Source organism: Amphiura filiformis, chromosome 2 (assembly GCF_039555335.1).
Source record: "Amphiura filiformis chromosome 2, Afil_fr2py, whole genome shotgun sequence".
Taxonomy (NCBI): Eukaryota; Metazoa; Echinodermata; class Ophiuroidea; order Amphilepidida; family Amphiuridae; genus Amphiura; species Amphiura filiformis.
Window position 1 is genome coordinate 20,539,146 of NC_092629.1, and position 12,580 is coordinate 20,551,725.

Consider the following 12,580-nt stretch of genomic DNA (forward strand, 5'->3'; position numbering starts at 1 on the left):
TTATTTTGGGGTTGAAAAATATTTTGCGAAAAATGTTTGCCCAAAATATTTTCAATAACGTTTTAAAAACGTTTTCATGACCTTTATATAACCCGACATTTAAATGTTATTAAAAGGTTTTGAAAAAACATTTTAAGAACATTTCTGTGTTTGCTGGGTTCAAATATTTTAACATAATGTTATTTAAGTATTGACACAATATTTGGCAAAAATGTTTGCAAAAATAGTTTACAATAACATTTTTTAATTACATTTAAAAATATTGTTGTATAGTTTGTTTTCATACAAAACGTTTTAAAACGTTTTCATGACCTTTATATAACCCGACATTTAAATGTTATTAAAAGGTTTTGAAAAAAAAACATTTTAAGAACATTTCTGTGTTTGCTGGGTTCAAATATTTTAACATAATGTTATTTAAGTATTGACACAATATTTGGCAAAAATGTTTGCAAAAATAGTTTACAATAACATTTTTAAAAACATTTAAAAATATTGTTGTAGTGTGTTTTCATACAAAACGTTTTAAAACGTTATCATGTCCTTTATATAATCCGAAATTTTAATGTTATTAAAACGTTTTTACCTAAACCAAAAGCCAAAATATAACTTATTTAAAACGTTTTTAAAACGTTTTTGTGTTTGCTGGGGTGTTCAGGTGTTGTCCAGTGTTGTTCCCTGGTTATTCCAGGCTTATTCCTTATCGTTAATACCGCCCTCTAAGTAAGCACTCCTAAGGGAGATTCCCGAAGTGAATCCTATGACCGCATACAAAAATCCCTTAATACATTACCTACATATCGATTTGATTTGCGAATTTCGGTGAATCAACACTGGCAACCTTGCCCCGTCATTCAGTCATTCGGCAGCAAAATGATCTAGAATGAGGATGTGCACACGCGGGTCTCTGAATTGAAACACCATGGGGAATTTATATTTTGGATATATACCTTGTATTTTGTACTATGTTTTATCAGCGAATGGAGGCATGGGTAAGTTGCTCACTGTGTTTTTACGTTGTCACGCAGTCCTAAAACCAGAACAACTCGACGCCTACAACACAACAGCAGCGCGGAACAGCAGCCATATGCCCGGGGCCATAGGCCTATGCCTCAGTACAGTCTTGATAGTTGATTCTTCTCATGGTCATGGTGACATTTATAAGATATGGTCAGTGTTGTGCATTTTCACTGTGTATAACCCATGTGTGTGAATCAGTATCTGATTCCAGCCTAGTATCTGAATCTGGCTGTATCAACTGCATAGGCCTATAGGCCAGGGGGGGGCACTCACTAAAATGGGTGATGGGGATGTGTGGCCACATTAACCCCCATTTTTCAACTCCCTCTTCACACAATGACCCCCTTTACTGAACTCCCTCTCACCCAATGACCCCTTTTTTGTTTTCCTGTCACCAAAAGACCCCTTTTTTTCAAAAATTTTGGGAAAATTTGTGATAATCTCTAACTGAACTTTTACGCTAATGAAAGTCGATTCCTAGTTTGCTGTTAGGTGCGTGAAAGTCGATTCGAAGTTTATCATCCCCGCCAGCGTCACTTTTTGGAAACCAAAATACCGCGTCAAACTTTCAAAAATGCCAAAATAATTCATTATTTTCAAAGTATCAGTGTTTTCACCAGTTTTAGCAATTAGAAACATATAGGCTATTATTGTTTGTAAAACATATAAATTCATAACTTGGAAGCAAAACCAGGCTCTTTTCTAACTTTTCTAGTCCCTACCTTTCGTGAAAATTTCTTCAACATCAACACGCATTTTAGGTCAATAATGAAATCTGATGGAATAATGAAAAATGATAAAGTCACCTCACCAACCTGGAAAAAAAAAGTGACGATAAACTCGGAATTGACTTTCATGGGCCTTACCCTACTCCACTCAAAACCAACTGCTGGCCAAATATTTCATTATTTACTATATTATAAAATGTTGACTTCTAACAAACTTTAACATACCATTAAATAATTGTGGTTTTAAATATCTCTTTCAGCCGCGGATCCAGAGAGGAAAAAAAATACGGGGGGCGCAAAATATGGATGAGATTTCTAGAGGGCGACGAACCATATGGCCGCAAAGCGGTCATCGCGTCGCGCTGGCGCGACGCAGGGGGGGTGGCTGAGGGGGGATGTGCCCACCTCAGAAGTGAGAAACTTTTGCAAAATGAAGACCTAATTGAAGCCATTTGTTGGACCATTTTGACACTATTATTGTGTGAACCCAGCAAACACAAAAACGTTTTAAAAACGTTTTAAATAAGTTATATTTTGGCTTTTGGTTTAGGTAAAAACGTTTTAATAACATTAAAATGTCGGGTTATATAAAGGTCATGATAACGTTTTAAAACGCTTTTGTATGAAAACACACTACAACAATATTTTTAAATGTTTTTAAAAAATGTCATTGCAGACTATTTTTGCAAACATTTTTGCCAAATATTGTGTCAATACTTTAATAACATTATGTTAAAATATTTTAACCCAGCAAACACAGAAATGTTCTTAAAATGTTTTTTTCAAAACCTTTAATAACATTTAAATGTCGGGTTATATAAAGGTCATCAAAACATGTTTAAAAGCGTTATTGACAATATTTTGGGCAAACATTTTTCGCAAAATATTTTTTCAACCCCAAAATAACATTCTGTTTAGAATGTTTTGTAACAAGTTTTCAAGAATGTTTTTGGAATGTTATTAAAACGTTTTTATACCCTTTATATAACCCGACATTTAAACGTTTTCTGTAAAACATTTTTGTTTGCTGAGCAGTAGATTATCAGAAAATGTTTTTTAAAAGTTATGAAAACGTATATACTCTTAATATACTCTTAATATACCCTTTATATAACCCGACAATTAAACGTTTTCTGACAACCTTTTATAACCTTTTGCGAATGATGTCTAAAACGTGTTGTGTTTGCTGGGAAATTTGAGTTTGAAAGAGCGGAAAATTTTTCCATATTATTGTATAAATTCAATTGCATCTGTGTAAAATTTTAGTTAGCTAAAGTTCGGAAATGTGTGAAAATAAAGGCCCAATCGAAGCCATTCGTGGACCATTATTCACTATTACTATAGGCCTAATCATTAAGTCAATATAGGCGGGTGTACGGGTGTCCGAAACAAAAACAAAAACGGCCAGTTGTATACGTTTACGTATAGGGGTGTCGGGGGGGGGGGGAATTTGCAAAATGAAGGTCCACTTGAAGCCATTTAGTGCATCATTTTTAGACCATTTATATCTTTGTTTTAAACAAAACAAAAAAAGGGCCCAAACTCAATTTGCAAAATTTTAAATGTTACACTGACACTTTGTAAGACTTGAGACACACAAGGCCTACTAAAGCATGCATGGATTAATGTCAGCATTGACGTGTTAATACTGACTTTGGTGACCGATGATGTGACGGGCCCTGCATAGGCCTATCAGAGCTTTATATCAGCGGGCTCGCAGAACGCAGAACTATGATTTTTGGGCCGAGGATCTGCCTTCAAGCAATGCCTAAAATATTCACAGACCTATCCTACATACACCTATTAGGCCTTCGATCGACCCGACTGTGCAGTTTTTAGGCACCGGCCTTCTCAATTCAATATTATGCGCAATTTAACCTTTCTCTTCTCATTTTCTCGCTTTTCTCTTCTGTTTTTCTCCTTTTTTCTTTCCCCTTTTCCCATTTTTACGGGGGGCGCGCGCCCCATTTTTCCTACTTTTGCTATTTTTACGGGGGGCGCGCACCCCCTCCGCCCCCCCTCTGGATCCGCACCTGTCTTTCTGTTGATTTTCAGGGATTTTCATTGCAGTAGGAGCATGGTATATGGATAATAATGAATTAATAATGAATACCTATTCACTTCTCTGTCCTGCACTTTTTGATCTGCTCTGATCTCATCCCGTAAAAAAATATTGTGAAACTTTAGATAATAGTTGCACAATCACCTTGATGTGGTTGTAAACTACATAGATTACAAACTGATTTATCACATGTAGGCCTATACATTGGTAGTTATTGGTTTACACCATAACAGATCTGCAATAATGAAATGGTATGAAATAATGAAAAATGAAATGGTCATCTACATAGTCATGAAAAATTGTGTAATGTGAAACAAGGATTTGACTTTCATTGGCCTTATAATTATCTTGACTCAAATTTTTTCCCAGTCTCACTGGATAACCCCCTTTATTGGTCAGAATTTCCTCATTCTTAGGGAAAGACCCCCTTTTTTTTGGACCTTCTCACTGAAAGACCCCCCTTTTTCGGTGTTTAGGCTCTCACTGAAAGACCCCTAGTTTTGAACTGCTGTGTCCGCACATCCCCATCACTTCCAAAGTCAAGTGCCCCCAGCATTTTCTTTGGAAGGGGGGAATGGGGTCCCAAATATACTGGGGAGAAGGGTCATAAATTTTGAAAAGAAAAATAGGGGGGTGAGGTCATACAATTTTTGATGACCAAAATGTAGGGAGTCACAAGATGACAGATATTAGGGCCTACAATGTATGTGTGTTTATTTTATTCAAAAAGACTGATTTCAATACAATTTTAGCCTGAATAGGGGGTAAGGTGTATTGGTGGTGGGGTCATACAATTTTTTGCAGCCGTAGGGGTTGCAGTTCTATTGACGCCGACTTTTTGTAAATTTGGGACCCCCCTTAAGGAAATGAAACCAAGCTTCCCGTCACCAGCCCTTATCACCTTTTCAATTTGACCAAAACTTTCATTATTTAAAAAAAAAAAAAGTCAATTACGGCATCTGAAAATTGGAAATAATCAAAATAGAAACTCTCAAAATTTCTGATATCCCCTGATCTAACATTAATACCTGTTTTGAGATGGTCTTTCATCAACAATATAGGTAATAGCTATAAATGAAAGTTTTTGACAACAATGAAATTTTCTAAAATAATGAATTTATGAAATCATGACCTCATATTTCACTGCAAAAAATGTGACGGGAAACTAATCATTTCATTTCATTAGCCTAATCTGGAAAGAGTAAAAAAGATCAACTCGAGAAGCATTAGGCAGAGGCAATGTATTTAGGGTTAGCTTTGGATATTTAATTATTTTCTTTATTTTCCACCCGACTTACAAAAATGAATAAAATAATTATGTCCAAAGCTAACATTATACATGTATACGGCACCTCCGCCTAATGCATAAATATAAATATGTGGTGGGGCTACCGTACAAATTAATTTTAGGCAATAAAGAAGCTACCCTGTGCTGCTTTTAGTTTGTCAGTGATGGTAATCTGGGGGGGGGCGGTGAAGGGGGCCCTGGCATATATTGGCATGCATCATGTGCCTGTCAATAAACCCATGAAACCTGCCACACAATGACCCCTTGTTTCATCAGCTTGCGCCCAATGACCACATTTTTTTAATAGAAATTTACACTGATCAGCAAATTTAACATATTTGCAGCAATTATAGATGATACTAATCCATGTTTTGAGATGGTCTTATGTTAACAGTGCAAGATATTAGGTAATATTAGGTAATAATGAATACAGCCGAATAATGAATATTTTCCAAACATATCGGGCCACTTTCCTTTAACATTAGCTTTAAAAACCTATAACCAAGATGCAACATTTGCAGGTTCATATTTCTGGTGAAAAGATAAAAAACATTGAAAATTGAAACCACTTTGAAATAGGAAACATGAGAGGAAATCCTCACCAGGACAGATGATCACAAATCAGTAGGTACATCACGGTTTATAGATCAAGAGGTCAATGATGTTGCAATTTTGATACCTGAAATGCTCTGCTCACTGTTTCCTGGTGATAATCAGCGTTCGAAATTTTGGTTGTCCGGTTGCCCGGGACTACTAAAAAAGTCGCCGGACAACCAAAAATACTGATTCGGTTGTCCGCCGGACAACCATAAATGTGTAGCCAAAACTCACCTTTGTATGTGTATCTTTTAGCTGGTAATATACGGACAACCAAAAACTTAGACGGACAACCAGAAATTGTAACCTGGTTGTCCGTGGGACAACCAATTATTTTTTCTTAATTCGAACACTGGTGATAATGTTTCAAAACTGCTCTATACTATGTAGGCCTACTACATTGTACATCACTGCCCCGGGCACTGCCCCTTTTGAAGATTTTGGGAAAATGTTACATACATGTAGGGGGAATGATGTACGTACATTTCATGGAATGAACACATTAGGCAGCTCCATTTGGATTTCATACACATTCTGAGAAAGATTCAACCTGAATCTTTCACAGAGGGAGGGTGGGTTTCAAATGGAATGTGCTAATTTCATTTAAAATTCATACTCCTGTGGAAGATATTTTTCCATATTTTCCATAAATTTGAATACCATTATGTCCATATCACATTCTCTCTCTAATTAATGCCGTGGGGGTTTTCTGTTTCTGAAAGCTCTAAATATTCTCTTTATTAACATATATGTAAAACTCATTTTCGACCAGGGTCGACATGTGACTCATTCCCCTTGATCATGTCACATATTGGTTTTGGGGTGCAAGACCCTAGGGTAAAAAGCAGGGGTGGCAAAAGGAAGGGACCATAATTTCCATAAAAGAAGAAGGGCAGCAAATCAAATGATTTTAAGGGCGGAAAAGTTGTCAAAATGTCTAAAAATTGTGAAACAAATGGAATTATAAATAATTTTGTTGGTTTTTAGGTTGCTTACACCTATTATCCTTTTTGCGTTTGCTCTTTTCTTTTTCAACTCATTCCAAAAAATATTGGGTCAACCTTTTCAGGTTGTTGATGACAAAAATTATGATGATGGTGACAAAATTCACCTTTTCTCCAGTCCCCCCTCCCCCGGTAGGAGCGGCCTGGGTACACCACTGTATTGGTAATGAACTGGATGGTAGTTAAAGTAATCAGTGGTTGCGGGAGCATCAAAGTTCAGGGATAAGCTTATTTTGTTTGACAATGCATGAGAAATTTTCAATGTCAATTCTAAACTTTGTTTTGGGGGCTATAAAAATGAAGACTTTTCCCCCCAAATACCAAAAAAATCTTCAATATGAAAGGTCATAATTTTCAATTGTCGGCTTTTCATCCCAGCGACATAAACTATGTCTCATAGATTTATAAAGTTTATTTCGCGAGGCAGACGCGAGGACTGTTAATTATCAAAAATTTTAATAATTTACCATAAAATTTGTATAAATTGCAAATTTCAAAAAATTATTCAATATCAGAAGGATATTCCTCATATTCAGAATGCAATTCGATGTCTGATGTGCTCGCAGGTTTCACAAAAATACTGTGTAAACGTTGCTATCTGATTCCTTATAATCCAAATAGATGCACAAGACTTGCACAGGTATGAGAATTTTCCTGCTTTTGCAGGATTTCCTGCATTTTTGTGGTCCAAATAATAAATGGTATGAACCTGTACCCGGTATGGGTAATCAGAGACAATCTACTTTTTTAAATGGGTCATTTTTCCCCCAAATTTTTTAGACAAACAGCACATTTTGCCAACATTCTAAATTGTCTTGTCAAAATTTTCTATAACTTTTTCTAAATATTTTTAATTTAATTTTTGAATAAAACATATGTGTCTTGTATTAATATTCATATTATATTATTTTTAAATGATAATGTCCATGTTAATTTTATGTGGATTTACATGTTTTGAATTTTAAACTGGCTGTAGAGCTGCTAGTGCTATAACCTAATTGATGGTACAAAAATGTATCAACCTGGATGACCATGTATGACAGGGTTCGAGGTTTGAGTCAGGTTTTACTGCCAAAATGGGGGAAAAATGAAGTTCATGTTATCATAACATTATACATGTTTTCTGGACTAGAATTTTGTGCTGAGTTCATTTCTGAAGTTTTTAATACACAGGGTATCACCATTTTAAAGATATGTAACAAATTCTAAGCGCATGTTGTTTTTACGAAGAATGATATGAAAATGTTAACCAATCCTGGGAGTCTACTTGGAACACAACTGTATTTTTAAAAGTTACAGAGCATTATTACTTCAGTTAAAGTTGTTTTGAATCTATAAATATGTTAAACAAACTATAAAGACTGCTTAAACACTGTTCTCATGTATGAAAATGAAATGATGTTGGTACTGAGGCCCTGTATTCCTATATATTTAGTAAACATATAGCGGTCAGGTTTGGTGTCAAGACAATAAATCTATTGATGTCTAAACTCATAAAGAAATTATGTTCTTAAAGTGTTAATGTATAACTGATTACCTTTACATAATCTTAAAATGTTTATACTGAAGCATATAGCACTTTATTCACCCCTGACATCAGAAATGGCTTGTTGATAAGCGCAACTGAATATTGTGTGATCTAGCGCACGGGCTGCATCAACTTTATTTTCTGATAAGTGGTTGATGTGATGAGCTGGTACAGAACTAAAGTTCTCTTCACCATACCACTTGACTAATACTTGTTTCAGTTTTCTCAGGATAGAACTTCTCAGATGTTCAGGTACATCAGTTGGGGAAATGACTTTAGCTGGATACCAGAAGCAACCATGCTTTGCCCATACTACATCTCCCGGTGTGAAAGATTCTTCATCATCGGTGGTCATTATTATCATCAGATCATCCCTTTATAATTACATATTTGAGGGCACAACATGAAAGGCATTGACTGTTCTTCCTGGAATAACTTTTATGGGTGTAACCTTTGGGTTTAAGGGGTTGATACATCGAAAAATGGCGTGAACCTCAAAATGGGGCAAAATCTGAGTCGTAAAAAAATTATTTTGAAAAAAAAGTGTACATGGCATCCTTCCACAAATCTAATCGATTGTGGAGATTGGTAGAGTGCACAATCGATCAACTTTTCAGAGCTGTACCTCCATAAGTTTTTCGAAATAATTTTTTTTTACAATTTGCCATATTTTTTTCACGCTTAGGGGTAGGGGTAACATTTTGCAATTTTCTTCAAATTTTCTTTTTTGAAGGAAGTTAAAATTATTATCAGTGTGTGGCAAATTGAAATATCATTAAAATGAGGGGTTAATGAGGTCTCTAGCCCCTTTAGATCAAATTTTATGGCGAAACTAAGATACAAATCTCTCGAAAATGACCTTTTTTGGGCTTCGTTTTTTCACTTTCAAGTTCAACTTTATCCGGGTATGGTATACAAAGTAAGCAATGAAATCAATTAAAAACAGTTTTATTTGAACAAATAAACCATCAGGTAATACAAAATAACAGAGAAAGACAACATTTATCTATATAGTAGAAAATATGAGGGATTAAAAATTAATGGTGAAATTTTTTTCACCTAAAACTGGTCATTTTCAGTAAAAATGGCCATAAATCCATATTTAACCCAAAAACGACTTAAGATACAGTATTCTAAGTTAGGAGAATTGAAAATTCAGACATTTTTACCTTAGAAATACTATATATGCTCATTTTTAGAAGTATTCTTCACACCTAAATATTTTTTTCACACATTTGGCAGTGAAACCTGACTCAAACCTCGAACCCTGTCGTATGAACTGATGGTCCAAACTTTAGGCACTAGTTGTGATTCTAGCCAATCAGAAGCTGATGGGGGTGGGGGCACTCAAATTTTTTTGGATAGGGGTGTGCTACCGCCAGTTCCAAACTTGAGGTCTACATACTAGGAAACTGATGGACGGACCAAAAAGGGGATCTAGGGAACTGATCGGCTGGACAAAAAGGGGTCTTGGGAACTGATCAGAAGTCGTCTCTTTGCAGCCATTTTGTGTCTTGCAAGTTTCTATGGACATAGTGTCTTATCTTATTTTGCATTAAACCAAGTATAAACATTATAGGCTGTAATCGTGATACAGGAAGGAAGAGAACTAGAGAGAGGAAATGGCATGGGTAACAGGACACAGAGGTGATAGAAAACTACCAAAGGGGCACACCTAATAGGCCAACCGGACTTCCATGATACATGTACATTATTTTGTAGGCCTAGGCTGCCCAATGCCCTGTGTTGGTTCTGTGATAAATATTAGTATATTACAACAATTTTTTTTGTCTAAATAATTTTGTGTGTTATATAATATTTAAAATGAATAAACTATTCATCATTTGTTCGGGAAATATAGCCCAAATATATTTATATTTCTGCATATTAATTAATTGGCAATATCAATGAAAAACACACAATTTGAAATCAGCGATGGGAGAGTATAATTTTTGCCAAGACAAGGCGAATTCCAGCAAATTTATATCCCTAAGTCTGATGTCCATTTTTCGTTTGCTTTAGCTTATTAATGTAGGTCTGTTGAAGTTAAATTTTTTGTATTTAAGTAAGCTTGACGGTTGACATGTTACTAAATTTGAAATACGAAAGAAAAGACACAAAAAATTGTCCCTCTCTCTCTCTATCTCTCTCTCTTACTCTTTGTGTGTGTGTGTTAAAACGCATTATTGCCAATGTGCTCTTTTCAGAAAAACCTTTCAATTAAAGATTTATAAAATACAGTGCAGAAATATGCATGATTGAGACTATTAATTTGGCGGCGATAGATTACCGCCAACTCCGCTTTGCCTTATAAAAATGTTAGTATTTAAATTAAATGGACAGGGGTGTGAAATCTCCTCTTTTAAGCTGAATTCCTCTTTTTTGGAAATTCCTTTGAGGCAAAATGTAAGATTTTTCTATCATTTTCAGTCCATTTTGAACATATTTCAGTGCTTTTCCTCTTTTTTGAACAAAGTTGCTTTTTTCAATAGAGGTCACTCACACCCCTGATCAAGACTAGTATAGGAGAACTGTTCAGTTGCAGGAAATGCTAGACTTAATCATACACCTTCTTGGTAAACAATTTTCAAATGCTTCATAAAAATACTTCATCAACAATGCTTCTTAAAATGCTTCATAAAAAGTTAACATGACTTTTATGTCCTTATGTTTTAAAATGGTAAAACTTTTGAATTTCTGGTGCATGGTCTTAATTTGCATCTCTGTGCACCAATGAATCAAAAATTATCATTTAGTGTTGCACGCCAGAATGGAACATAAACCTGAGTAGCATTTCGACTGATACTCTTTGTTGTTTTGTTTTATACTTTGCTGACAGAAACAATATACATGTAGCGAATGTGACTTGACTGCATTTGCATGGGGGTGCTTGCACCTCATGCAACATGAATTGCATGCACTCTTGGGCCCTTTCTCGACCGACCGAAAAATCATGAAAATCTTGGATCATGTTTTTACTTTTTATCCTTTTATGACTTTGCTGACAGAAACAATATACATGTAGCGAGTGTGACTTGACTGCATTTGCATGGGGCACAGTGTCATCGCCCAGATATCTTCATGGCAGAAAATGCCATGGTAGGGTGAATCCACAGCCAAGAATGGGTGTTCCCACCTGTTTATAAAACACATAATAGGCTGAAGGACATCCGACTAAGGCTAATGACATTAGCCTGTGACTGACCTCTGTACGGTCAGGGAGCATACATACGCCATTGTCATGCTTTTAACTGCCTTTACGATAGTCTCCTACACAGTCAGTTTGTGTCAGTCGGTCTGACACTCGTCGATCCTGTATGTTCGTGATAGCCACGTAGAGTCTGGCCCAAGACTACTTCCATGAGGGTCTACGCTGCGCTATATAAAATCTGATGATTTTGGTCACTTTTTCAGCTCAAGACGCACGTTAGTTTTTCAAAGCGCAACCTAACATTAACGATAATATATGTTGAACATATGAAGAACTTTGTTTCAAAACCCCTTACATCCACTTGCCCAATTTTGAGAACACATCAAAAAATCATTAAAATAATCACTGATATAAGGTGTTTTTCAACAAATGCAGTTTTTGGCAGGATGCTCATCCTACCCAAGCATCCCGTCAAAGACTTCTTTTGTTACAAACCCCGTATATCAGTGATTTTTTGATGATTTTTTTGATGTGTTCTCAAAAATGGGCAAGTGGATGTAAGGGGTTTTGAAACAAAGCTCTTCATATGTTCAAGTGCAAGGAACCAGATCTGGTTTCTTTATACGAAATCATTTACGGGAGATATTCATCATTTTCCACCCCGGTATCAAAAGATTTATCGTCTGAATATCAATCGTGCATAGCACATTTACGTGTATCGATCCTGTGTATTCATTTCAGTGTCTCTGGCTGTACTAATGTAATTATATTAACCGGGCGATGTCGGTGTGTGGGGGTGCCTGCACCTCATTTACCCAATAACACAAAATGCTTTAAACATTTAAATGTTGGATTATAAACTTTCAAAGTTGCCATGTAGTGTGTTATAGGCGTATTAATAGGCCTATAATATAGTGGTTACCCAACATTTAGGCCAAAATATTATTAAAACGAATTACCCAACTAGAGCGGTTCTCGGGTTGCGCGGTTTTCGGCATACGCGGTTGGTGTGTAAGGTTGTTGGGTGATGGTATGGTAGTGGTTGTGTTTAGATGTGAGTTTCTTTTCAGAACCCTGTATGGGCGAAGCCTGGATGGTGGATGGGGAGTGTGGGGTGATTAAAGAAGGAAATAATATGGAAATGTAATAGGCCGCACAGCTGTGTAATGTTTATGTTTTACAAGATGCCCAGAGCACGGGTT

General features: G+C 35.9%; 1 protein-coding gene across 1 annotated transcript in view; it reads left to right on the forward strand.

Annotated features, from left to right (window-relative positions):
* Window positions 1-876: 876 nt before the first annotated feature.
* The window catches only part of LOC140138914 (receptor-type tyrosine-protein phosphatase delta-like), a 117,065-nt gene continuing 105,361 nt past the window's right edge, over window positions 877-12,580 (forward strand). Inside the window, exon 1 of the mRNA XM_072160700.1 lies at window positions 877-992. Within this exon, the coding sequence (XP_072016801.1) occupies window positions 923-992 (70 nt within the window). The 5' untranslated portion in view covers window positions 877-922. The remainder of the gene's footprint in view (window positions 993-12,580) is intronic.